This window comes from Dicentrarchus labrax, unplaced genomic scaffold, assembly GCF_905237075.1.
Source record: "Dicentrarchus labrax unplaced genomic scaffold, dlabrax2021, whole genome shotgun sequence".
Classification (NCBI taxonomy): Eukaryota; Metazoa; Chordata; class Actinopteri; family Moronidae; genus Dicentrarchus; species Dicentrarchus labrax.
The window spans coordinates 17,769,256-17,782,193 of record NW_026136724.1 but is presented as its reverse complement, the minus strand read 5'-3'; the positions used below and the strand labels follow the sequence as shown (position 1 = coordinate 17,782,193).

The window sequence follows — 12,938 nt, the reverse complement described above, 5'->3', positions numbered from 1 at the left end:
TGTAAAGCTTATTAAATAACACTTTGTTTTATGTTTCCAGCCTCCCTTCCTCTAGCTCCATACTTATAGTTAGACATGCTGAGCGAAATGCTTATACGCTTTGTAGCGGAGAGGTAAATGAGAAGAGCGATACAATAATATCTGCACAATAAATATGAGGCTACAGCTTAGCACAAAGACTGGAAACAGGAGGAAACTGCTAGCCTGTTGGAAAGTAACGAAATGAGCGCAGATAAACTGTAAAGAAATGTCCTTCTTTGTCATCATCTTCAGGGTTTTGTTATATCTGTTAACTATTAGCATGTCACCGCAAACCTGCATGGTCCGGTGCAATTTGACCCGACTCCAGAGATGGTCGATCTCGGACGCTACTCACAACTCGGCGTGTATCTACTGGTAATCAATACGTTTACATTACTGTCAATGGAAAAGCCATATTAACAGCTCTGTGAGGCTGTACTGAGACACAGATGTGCACTAAGCTAAACATCAGCATGCTCACATGCACACAATGACAACGCATAGACAAACATTTTGACCTAAAACATTGAAGGATCTTTAAAGTTAAAACAATTCATCCTCTATAAATAGGACTATAAATGTCAGTGTCAGTTTTCATGGCAATCCATCCAGTAGTTGTTGATGAATGTGGTTAAACAACACTGCTATTCAGTAAAAAGTACAAAAGAGAAATGGGTATTTAAACCTTAAATAACATCCACTCATTATTGCCACACTTGCACTTTTAATTATATGTGTTACCTTGGGAACACAGGGTCGATAAAGGAGGGAAGGAGCGAGAAAACATATCTATCATTAGATTACAAAAAAAATTGTGACTCAGCCAAAGATGAAGAGAAGGGGGGTTGGAAGGTTTTTCAAGCAGCAAATGTTGGTATTAAAATCTGGCAGACATAAACGCATCACAGTGTGACATTCGCAGAGCACCGAGCACTGCTAGTGCTGCTTCCCAGTGCCAGAGTGATTGTGTCGAGGTTCTTGGAGAGCTCGAGGGAATCTGGGAAGCCGCCATCAAACCAGAACTGTGTCACAGGAGAGGTGGAGTAATAAATTGTCAAGATTATTACAGGGAGTTCCTCCAGAGTGTATAACAGCTTCGGTTCAGGGGGCTTCTGGAGGAAGAGGAAGTGAACTTGTCTTTCATCGTATATATCAACCCTGCAGTGTGTGTGTGTGTGTGTGTGTGTGTGTGTGTGTGTGTGTGTGTGTGTGTGTGTGTGTCCCTGAATGTATAATGACATCTCTCTATATTTGAGAGCCCTGCACAGCGTAACAGGCTTTGACTTGGCGTTCCCTCCCCTGTATTCAGAGTGCAAGACTCTGAATCTTTCATGACCCTTTCTATGAGGAATTTTCTTTTCAAGGCTGCTCTTACATACAGTGCATACAGTAGTGCATTAGCGCTAATAGGAAATGGACCTTCGACAGCAAACATGCATTTAATTAGTTGATCCACAGAAAATGAATCGTTTAATTCATTTTTAAGCATAAATGACCAAACAATGAACAGTTGCAGTGTCTTCGATGTGAAGATTTGCTGGTTTTCTCTGTTTTATATATAATAAACTGAATATATTTTGGGTTTTAGACTGTTCACTGTTCAGTCAAGCAGATTATTGGCAGATTTATCAATAATTAAAACAATGGTTAGTTTTGCCATTGAGGAGAATAATAGCTGACAAATGAGCAATAAGGCAATTAAAGGGGATGTCCACAGATTTTACACATTAAAGCCTGTTTATAGGTGTTAGTAGGGGAGTACTTTCTCGACTTATTTTTTTGGCTGAATGGGGAGCTGCGTGAAATCTGATAAATTGCCTCAAATGATGTCACTTGAGTCAGCATCAGCTGGGGCTGAAGACTTTGAAGCTGAGTTTGAAATTGAAAAGAAACCTGCGGGTGTGGAGTTTGAAAGAAATGAGGTTACCCGACCCCTGTAGCCCGCTCTTCGCCTCGGCTCGAGGCTACGGTAGCTGCTACTAGCATAATACACCAGAATCTCAGACTGAACTGCCGGCGGTGGCGCTAGGTTTTGACTGGGAAGAAGAATACTCGCAATAAGAAAGAAGATAACGCTGATTCTGCTGCATCAATATCAATAATCTTTACCTATCCATCATGAGTCCGACAGCGTCACACGAGTGCAAAGCTTAACCGGTTGAGTTCTCTTTTAAATATGACTTTACCACCTTGTGCCATCTCTCTCACATGTTGTCAAACATGCTCCTGGATACCATACAATCTTGACACCTACTCCCACTCAAACTCAACCTTTAACAACTGCCAAGCACCTGGCAACACACACAACAGCCTCTCAACAGGTCAAGTGAATTATGAACTGTCTCAAGTCCACTCACCAAGTCTTTGGATGTGCCCAGTCTCTTCAGCCCATCCAGGGGCAGGAGGTCAGCTGAGTCCTTGTGTGTGAACTGGGTGTTCTGCTTCAGACGCCTCTGCTGGTGCAGGATGGCTTTATCCCGGATGGCTAGCTCACCTTTCTTCGCCTCACTCATGGTCTCGGACTACAAGCAGCAGTCTTTTCTGGTGCTGTGCACAGAAGCACGGAGACTGTAACCTCGCAGCAGCAGCAGCGGTGGGAGCTCTCTGCAGACGGCAAGAGACAGAGTGGATGTCTGCGTGCAAAGAGAGGGAGAAACCCCAAAAGGCAGCTGTTTAAGGATGGATGTTTAAGTCCAACAGAATAAACCTGCAATTGCTGCCTCTTCCACCTTGTGCTGCCCTCTCTGAAATGCTGCTGTCCTTCCCTCTGGGCTTTCTGTGCTCTCTCTCTCTCTCTCTCTCTCTCTCTCTCTCTCTCTCTCTCTCTCTCTCTCTTTGTGTGTTTGTAGTCCCTGGCATGTATCTGTCTCTGCAGCTTTGGGAGCTATTGTCCTGTTCTGGATGCTCCTCTGATGTAGACATGCATCTTCCTCACAATGTCAAGATCTGTTCTGTCTCATACAGAGGCTGTGTGAGGCTGTGGGGTAGGTGTGACAGAGAGAGTGTGTGTTTTCCCTTCCCCTCAGTGCCGTCTGTCCTTGGATCTCTCTCTCTCTCTCTCTCTCTCTGTTACACTCTATCTCTGCTTTCAGGAGTCTGTTCTCTCCCTCTATCCTCTGAACCCTCCTCTTTCCGTCACACACTCGACACAGACGCATGCTTGACCCCCCCCAAAACAGACCACATTTTCTCACTTGACTCGCGCCAAAGGAAACGCAAAGAAAAAGACTCTTTATGCTGAATATCGAACATATGGACGCCACAAAAAACACTCTCAGTCATGCGGCTACAATATAACATCACATTCTCTGCATGAAATAGTCTTAAAAGTGATGAACACACACAGTATGTCACTCTGTATCTTGTTTCTAAGCAAGCAACACAGTTTGCGGTATTAGTCCCTTGAGCAGTGATTGGCCCCTCGCTGTGGAGGTGTGAGAGAGATCACTGATCTGACCCCGCACAGAGGATCAATCCGGACCACTGATGGCAACAATTGATTTCCCCATGCCTCCCCTGTGGCGGCCGCCGTGAATTAAAGAACCCAATTTCCTCCATCCGTCCATCTGTCCACACCAACAAAAGCTAAAAATATCACATTCATTCCATGTCCATGACCTCTAGATGATGACACATTTATATAGCAGTGACGATTCAGCCTCACAGGTATGGAAGGTTTCATGTGATACAATAAATGAGTCATTTTCAGATCTTTTATAGCATTCAAGTGTTTTGTTTTGTTTTTCAGAAAATGCATTAATATCAAAGGAAAGAGCTAAAATGGAAGATTTTTTTTTTATAAATATACACAGTTTATTTGATGGAGGTCCTTGTGAAGGTGAGGTGGAAAATACTGTATGCATGCTGAAATAAGCATGTGCTGCCCCCTGCTGGTCGTCTCTTTTCTGGTCTTTACCCTGAGATGCATCAGTATTCAAATTCTGTCACAAATGCTGAATTCAGACTGCATTTTATAGCCAGAGAGGGACACAGAGACACATAAGAGACATGATTTCACAGCAGACATAGATATATATCAGTGATGATGATGAATCTGTCTTGGAAAATATTCACTAACATGCCGCTGACTACACTATAATTATACCTCAAAGAGAAATATATTACGCCATATTTTTTATTTTTTTTGCTTGGAATCGAATACTTTTTTAAAGTTTAAATACTACCTGTGGTATACTACCTTGCACATGTGCAGTGAGTACATATCATAACACTTTGGTCTAGAGTGAAACCATAGCTGATCTTACAGTTGCCAATTCATTATCGTGGCCTGTAGTGAATAAAACGCTTTCACTGGGTGGAAATTTCTCCTTTATTTTTATAACATCACAGTACAGTGTAAGTTCTGCCTTCCAGCTGTGAAAATGGCCTATCGGCTTACTGCCTTAATTTGCTTGATGAAAAGCACTGTTCTTTTAAAAATACATTGAACAGAGAACACACTGAATTGTAATTTTGTCTTATAGTAAAAGTCATCTTATTTTTTTTCTCTTGTCTTTATTTGGATATTTGGTGTTGAGGTAATCCAAAAGTAATGGAAACCCAACCCTTCCAACCCTATTTCTGAGATATTTCTTCATGCAAAATTGTCGAATATTTGGGGTTTTAGACTGTCATGTTCTCCATTGTGATGAGCATTTTGTATTGTATTTCTCTGACTTTTTTTTTTTAACTTAAATTAGTGTTATAATGTTAGCTTTGATGATTTCTGTTGACTTAGTTCAGAATTTTAATCTGCAGTTATCTGAATGTGAGCTCACTGTGAACACTTTGTAATTTGAACTACTCTCCACTGAAGAGAGTCTCTCAAGGCAGAAACCGCATTGACGGATGTCTGAAAACCTTGAAAATGTAAAAGCCCTTCACACCCACCCAGTTTTTACCCCTTCTACTCTGTCTGATTACAACTCTGCTCATGTTGATGTTTTTTTATGGAGGACATATTGATGTGTCACAATAGCAAAAGCACAGATGTAAATAATAAATCAATTCCATTCAGCAGTGGTAAAATGTAACTACATATTTGAGGTATTTGTACTTGAATATTTTGTTTTCATGCCACTCTATACTTTTACTCCACTACAATTCAGAGACTTGTAATGGAGTATTTTTACAGCATGGTTTTAGTATTTCAGTAAAGGATCTGAATGCTTCCTCTACCACTGTCGTTTAGCTGGTTCAGTTTCACTCGGCTCGCTGTCACACTGTCTAGTCTTACTCAGAGTCGTCAAAACTCCTAATGAGGATAATGTGTCTGTGACTTGTCCCGCCCCAGACAGTGAGAGAGATGTCTCTCAAACTCTCTAAAAGGGGGAATAATTAGCCAAATTAAGTAAATGGTAAATGGTAAATGGTAAATGGACCTGTACTTGTATAGCTCCTTTCTAGTCTTCCGACCACTCAAAGCGCTTTTACACTACATGGCACATTCAGTGAAAACACCTGTTTGTGTGTGAATCATGGCTGCAAGGTTTTAAACTGGAATCTGCATGGATAGACACCACTATGGGTAAGTTACAAAATATGTTGTTGTTTGTGTTTGTAAATCAAAACCTAATTGTTATATTCAGAATATTTAAAGCCCCTACAAGGAACTTTTTGTGTTGATTCTAGTGCCCCCTGTGGCCAAAAGCGGTAGTGTTTCTACAACTTTGTGTCATGGATTTAAAGGGGATAGGGATGACAATTTCTAAGATTTATCAATATCAATTCTGCTTTTCCGTCTGACTCTTTGTCATTTCTCTTACTGATTCCTGATTAGTTTTCTGTGTGGAAAAAAAACAGGCCTAAACTGGTTTTTAGCGTCAACGCAACTGTTTTATTATCTCTGAGTCCGAGCACAGTGTATAAAAAGAGTAGAGTTTCTCAGTATGTTAATGAAACCACACTTTAGACCGTTTCTTCCTTCTTCCATGACTACTCCTTGTTCCGGCAGAGCAGACACAAGTTTGACATAACTGTCACATGCTGACATTGATAAAAGTAACTGATGGCATTCAGTTAAGATTGATTGGATCATTTGGAACCGATTCTCAATTCCCATCGCTACGAGGGGAAACCCCACCCGGTGGCAGGCATTAAGAATAACTACACAGAAATAGCCAATCTTCTTTCTGATGGTCTTGTTAGAAACTCCTTGTAGTATGTTTAACTAACAGTATTATTTATTGATGTATTCAGTTAACTATTTAGTATATTTTCGTCAGTTCGTGTGTCCCGTACACACAAAAGGAACCTACAGAATTTCTTCTCCCCAACCTCTATTATGGGAGCACAGGACAACTAACCAAAGCATTTCTCAACTCCTAATGGGGGCATCATTATGCGCAGATTTAGCCTGACTCCCTGGGGGTCTGAGGAACACAAATGCAGATTAGTTGGGGTTTTTTGTGCCAAGGATTCCTGGGAAGGAATGGAGCATGGTGACCTACAGAGTAAAGACTTACTCTAGGGTTGTGGAAGATATTGTGGGAAGATGTCACATCACAGATTATGTGTTACGATCAGCCTGTCTCTCGGTTGTTTTGGGCATTTTGAATGAAAAAAAGAGCAAACCGTAAGTGAATATGGAAAAAATTACACAGGTGAAATAAGCAAAACGAACCCCTGAACATCATCTTTATTACCATGACCTAAATGTCTAAACCCTCAAACAAATAATGAATGCAAAGAGAGTCTGAAATCCACCAAATTAAACATTTTAAGTGCTGCATTTACACAAAACCTCGGAAATAAATTTTGCTTTGAGGCTCATTTCTCATGTCGGCATATCCCAATTATTTAATCAAGGAACTAAAAAGTAACTTAATGGTAACAAAATCTGCGTTAGCAGAAGAAAATAAATAAAACACAGCAGTTTTGGTCAGTTGCTGGCAATGTAACAAAGTCTTGCATTTTGTGCTTTTTTTTTATTTTAAGTTCTTATTAACTGAGGTTGCAGAAGGCACATGTGCATCGTTCAGTTCATGGAATTGCGCTTTAAGCTTTGCTTAGTGTATCTCTGGAAAATAAGACTGTGCAAGTGTGCATACGACACGTTAAGCTCCATCTGAGCCACTTCTCATCCCAAACAACAGCTTTCAAGGGACCTTTAATTCCCATAAAACTGGCAGTGTAAAACCAAAGCCATTTTTTATGATTATCCGCTATGTACAGTACATATAGACAAGAAATGCATTTTAAGGTTTGTAGTGAATTATGGATAAACATGTATGCCAATGCCATATTTGGAGTGTAAACATCAATAATATTCTGACCCATAGATTTAAAAGCATGCTGTTATGTAGCCCCAGCTTGTGCCTCTCATGTATTAGTATAACATTCACCAATGGTAACCATCTGTTCCTCCATAATTACTGCTGCTGGATCCTAAAACACGGGATGGAGAAATATTCTATCTGCTGCACATTAAAAGAAAACTTTGCTGTTTTACAATTAAATATTGGCTGGAATAAAAAGTGAGTGTTCTGTTTCCCACTCAAATCCACTGTTTGTTTTTTTTCCCATTTACACAGCCATGAGAAGATATAAGACGTGTACTGGATTAGAATCGCCGACCCCCACCTTTAAGAGAGTCTTTGAGGATCCTTTATACCTTCAGAACAGCAGTAAGTGTTGTGTAACAACCTTCTGGGTTTTTCAAACTGTCTGGATAATTATCGCTAATGGAACTTTAACGTAACTAAATGTAAATACATGAGAGGCACAAACTGTGGCTAGCTGCTATGATGCTGTTGACCTACGGGCCATGGCGCTTCATCACTTTCATAATTGTCACTGTAGCTTTTGTATTTGCATCCACAGCAGTATGTACAATGTAGTGCGTTTTTTTTGTTTTTGAGGCACAGAGGTCACGAGGCATTCAACCTGGCAACCGAACACTGTTTCCACTAATGCCGCAGAGCCCCATTCAGTGCAACAACAAGCAAAGCCACACACTGGCCTATATTAATGCTGCATAGGCTCCACTATCTGTTAGTGTTCACTGAACCATCGGCCCATGGCACGTTGGGGAGGTAAAGCGAACAGAGCAGCATGTTCTGTCCCAGAGCCGGGAAGCGTCTGAAGGCCTCCCAGGCGTCGGAGAAGATGTTGTACTTGAGAAAGACGCGGTGCTCCAGGCTGGTGGGCAGGCTGACATCCCGGCTCATGATGTAGATGCCGTCGTTGTGCAGCGTGCATGTGAGGTTCAGGCCCGACTTGGACGTGTTCTCCTTCAGCTGGATCCACTCCCCCGTAGTCACGTTGTAGGACTGCACAGTCAGCACGTCCTCGGTCTGGCTGGCACGCCGCCGGCCCACCTCCAGCTCATGGGTGTAGCCACCCACCAGGTAGATGGTGTCCTCCACCGAGAGCATCTGCTGCTTGCGGATGTGCGCCGAGCATGACCGAAATACTGTCCAGGTGTCAGAGGTGGGACAGTAGCGGAGGACACTCGTGTTCCTGTCTGTGAGACGCAGAAAGAAAAACATTTAAACTCAAAGAAGAAGAAAGAACTTGTTTCTTTCTCACTAACATGAAGCCGCACCAAGGGTGTAGGTTTGATTTCAGAATGTGTGGGTGTATAATCAAATGAGACATATCTCAACCAAAAAACTAAATATAAATGGGATTTCCAGAACATATATACATTTATATCAAACATTGAGCTCAGCAAAGTGCTCAGTCTACTGGGAATGACCGAGGGTATGAAAACAAAAGCCAACAGGAGCCACTGAGGCAGCGAAAAGATCCCTCTAGATGGCTGTGGATCAAACACAGCGAGCCGTGGAGTTTAAGTGCTACTGGGACACAAGCCAGGCCTTGATCAAGGGCGGCTGTGCCTCAGAGGTAGAGATCTGCGGTTTGATCCCTGGCTCCCCCCCGGTCCGCATGTCGAAGTGTCCTTGGGCAAGATACTGAACCAAACTGCTCCCGAAAGCTGTGCCACTGGTGTGTGAGGGTGTATGAATCAGCATTAGTTACTTTCTGCTGAGCAGGTGGAAACTCGCATGGCAGCCTCTGCCACCAGTGTGTGAATGGATGAATGTGACCGGAAAGCACCTTGAGTGGTTGGAAGACTAGAAAGGTGCACACCCATTTACCATTCCACCAACCTTGCTGATGTGTGTCTGATGTTGAAAGACAACAAAACATCCAGTTACATCACCGATTATGTGTTCCAGTGCATACCAAGATGTATGTTACAAGCAATATGAAATTTTAAATGATTCACTAAACCTACTTAAAATCACACTACAAACAAAGCACTGTCTTGTACACAGACTTCCTGTCAGTTTGTGTACAATAACCTCCATCAATAGATAGAACCGGTATACAACGGCCTGTAAGACAAAATCCAGGGCATTAAAACTCCACCACATTGCTGCCATTAAAGCTGATTACTGCGAGCATACTGTAACAACCGAAGCAAACTCTGATGAGTGCTTCAACATTTTTATCAAGTCAGAGTTTCCCTCAGCTGGAGTTTGTTTTGAGAGATCTTACTGAGGAAATCAAACAAAAACTGTCCAAGTAGGGGGGGGGTGGACAGAAAATATGTCTCCCTGTCCTCAGTGGAAAATACGCCCTTGGGCGGCAATAACTACTGTAACATCCTGAGCGCCCACCAAGGCCCTTATAATTGCAGTTATGCAAGTAATAATACACAACACGGTGTTCTGATTATTAAAATGACAGAGACAAAGCACACCTCGGTACAAAGCAGTGATGGTATTAGTTTCTGTGTTATTGACTGGTACAGCTGTGATCTAACCACTAATAATACAAAGTTTATAGGATTATAAAAGGAGGATGAGACACTCTTCCATCAGCGGGTCTCCGTTAGGGAACAACCTCTGCATACGAATCTACTGAAACAACTGGAAAAGACTTATAGTGTCTCTTTTGTGTTATTCTATTTATGTTTTTCTTACAAGACAGATTTTGTGCCTCAGTGTGGACATTAAAAAGTGATTATTCCTCCTCAGATTGTTTGACTGTAGTGGCCCCAAGCATATGTGCAGTGTTTCAGAAGAAATATACAAAAACTCGAGAAAGGTCAGGAAACAGATTGACCTAATTTGGTATCCCTTTAATCATCTTGTGACCCCTCAATGCATCACGTTTAATGTGAGAAACAGAACAAAAAGAGCTGCCATGCTCATCAGGAGCAGACTGGGGTTCAGTGCCTTGCTCAGGGACACCGTTGCCTGGAGAGCAGCCAGAGCACAGTTTGTTCACTGTATGGAAATTTGCACCTTGGATCCTTGAACTGAGCGATACCAACCTCTCGCCGTGTATCCACCCATGACGTAGATCATCCCCTGGCATTCACAGGCAGAGAACTCAGCCAGCGGATCGGGCATCGAGGACACACAGGTCCACCAGTCCTGCTCTGGGCTGTAACACTCCACTGTGCCCAAACACTGGCCTCCTACAGCGTACAGCTTCCCTTGTACTGCCAGCAGCTTGAAGTTGGACCTGATGGAGAGGACGCAGTGAGTAAAAGGTGGCAGTTGATATTTTTGGGAGGGAAATGTGTGTTTTTACCTCTTCTGGTTGAGCGGAGCCACCTGGTTCCACTCGTTCCTACAGGGGTTGTAACAGTGCACCGCAGAGATCTCCTGACTCGTCATCCTGTATCCACCGACTATGAACAGGTAGTTATCGAGGACTGCGGAGCCATAGCCTCTCACATTGATCATATCTGGAGGCAGGTTGTTGGCCAGCGGTCTCCAGCGCTGCTCCACCTCTACATACCTCAGCATGGACCAGGGCTCATCCTGATCCGGCACGTCCGGGGACAGACAGGTGAAGTCTCCGATGGCTACCAGGGTGGCGGTGCCTTTCATGCGCATCTCCCTGACTTGGTCTCTGACGGCAGAGGGGAGGCTGGTGAACTCTGGCCGCCTCAGCATGGGGTGATAGTAGCAGCTCATGTATTTGAGGCAAGCATTACGCAGATCGTGAGTACCGTAAACCTCTGAGAGGCTGTACAGCTCCACGCAGTTGTCCAGCCGGATCTCCGAGGTGAGCAGCTTGAGGATGGAGGTGACCTGTAAGAAGGAGGCGGTCTCAATCAGGTCCTCCAGAGTCTCGTTGACAACCTGGACCTTGGAGGTGTTGATGAACTCCAGGACCAGCTCCAGGCCGGGGACGCTGAGCCCCTGCAGCTGCACGGAGTCCTCCGTGGACTCCCTCATCCCAGAGCTGTACAGTGCACGGAAGTAGTCGCTCTTCTCGATCAGCTTCTTTTTATCCACCTCGTAGATTTTGTCCTCCATGACGATGGCAATGATCTGATCAGATGACATGGTGAAGCTAGCCGCGTTTAAGTGTTTTATCCTTTTTTTCAGGGCTGAGTTTTGTTTTTGTGTGCGCTTGCCCTTCAGTCAGCCTCCTCGGCGAGTCACCGTTTACATTTCACCGGCGAGGGAGCTCTGCGGCCGGTCTATATATGGTAATGTTCAGCCCATAGATCGCCATGGAGCAACTTGTTCGTTAGCCGCAGAAGCTAACCAGCCGGACACCCGGAGATAGCCGCTGCAGCTAGCAGATAAACTAACCAAAAGCACCTCTTCCTCGGATTGGCATTCCTCCACAGTCCGTTAAAAAGTCGCCCCAGTGTCTGCAGACGTTGTTTAGGTCGTGTAGCTGATGTGTGACATTGGCAGTAACGTTTCCCATTGCATTTTATAAACCTTTTGTCGCTGCGCTGCCGAGCTGTCAAATTTTAACTGTTTTGATTCTGCACCACACGTCACGTCCTGGTTTTGTACTTCTTCGTGGGGTTGTTTTTGTAGCGCTGTGGTCTGCCGCTGCCACCTACCGGTGAGTGGAGGAATGGCGCCACATTCGATTTGGGAGGTGGCCCTGAGGTGCAAATCACAGCAGCAAATCAGAAAACACAACACAAAAAGAGAAAACACAAAGGCAAATCAGAAAACACAACACAAAAAGAGAAAACACAACACAAAGAGAGAAAACACAACACAAAAAGAGAAAACACAACACAAAAAGAGAAAACACAACACAAAGAGAGAAAACACAACACAAAAAGAGAAAACACAACACAAAGAGAGAAAACACAAAGGCAAATCAGAAAACACAACACAAAAAGAGAAAACACAACACAAAGAGAGAAAACACAACACAAAAAGAGAAAACACAACACAAAGAGGGAAAACACAACACAAAGAGAGAAAACACAAAGGCAAATCAGAAAACACAACACCAAAAGAAAAACACACAAAAAGAGAAAACACAACACAAAAAAAAAAAACACAACACCAAAAGAGAAAACACAAAGGCAAATCAGAAAACACAACACAAAAAGAGAAAACACAACACAAAAAGAGGAAACACAACGGCAAATCAGAAAACACAACGACATTAACCAAACCGGAAAAGGTAGGTACCCTCGTCGCTGACTGGACAAAAGAACTGGTCCGTCCTTTGAACCGGAAACACAACACCGCCAGACCTATGCGTTCAAGTTGCCAAATCTGAAAATTCAAACCACTAAATAAGGAAAATATTGTATTAATACGTCCATGTTAATGTGGGATACCTAAGAGAGGTAGAAACAGGGGTTCCAATAGTCCATATCTATGTGTTTTCTGATTTGCCGTTGTGTTTTCTCTTTTTGTGTTGTGTTTTCTGATTTGCTGTTGCGATTTGCACCTCAGGGCCACCGTAGTTTGGTTTTATTCTGCCCTAAAAACAACATTCATAACCTGGTAGAAATGTTCATAAAAACTGGAAATAAAATATAGCCAAATTTTAAAAAACAACAGATTCACTGCAGCATTAAATTAAACAATCTATTCTACTATAAATTAATATTAAAAACCCTAAACGTTAACTTCATTCCATTGTGATATGTGCAATATGTGTAATACCTTATACAAATTGTACAT

General features: G+C 42.9%; 2 protein-coding genes across 2 annotated transcripts in view; both read right to left on the bottom strand.

The window, feature by feature from the left end:
* nrip2 (nuclear receptor interacting protein 2) overlaps positions 1-3,092 on the bottom strand; it is a 30,353-nt gene extending 27,261 nt beyond the window's left edge. The window contains exon 1 of the mRNA XM_051392649.1: positions 2,379-3,092. Within this exon, the coding sequence (XP_051248609.1) occupies positions 2,379-2,534 (156 nt within the window). The 5' untranslated portion in view covers positions 2,535-3,092. The remainder of the gene's footprint in view (positions 1-2,378) is intronic.
* A 3,551-nt stretch (positions 3,093-6,643) lies between these two features.
* klhl42 (kelch-like family, member 42) lies at positions 6,644-11,805 on the bottom strand. The gene is made up of 3 exons (XM_051392957.1): positions 10,570-11,805; positions 10,307-10,500; positions 6,644-8,485 (listed from the first exon to the last, which is right to left on the bottom strand). Exons 1-3 carry the CDS (start codon positions 11,331-11,333, stop codon positions 8,007-8,009), a joined length of 1,437 nt encoding a protein of 478 aa, XP_051248917.1. The 5' UTR covers positions 11,334-11,805; the 3' UTR covers positions 6,644-8,006.
* Positions 11,806-12,938: the final 1,133 nt, after the last annotated feature.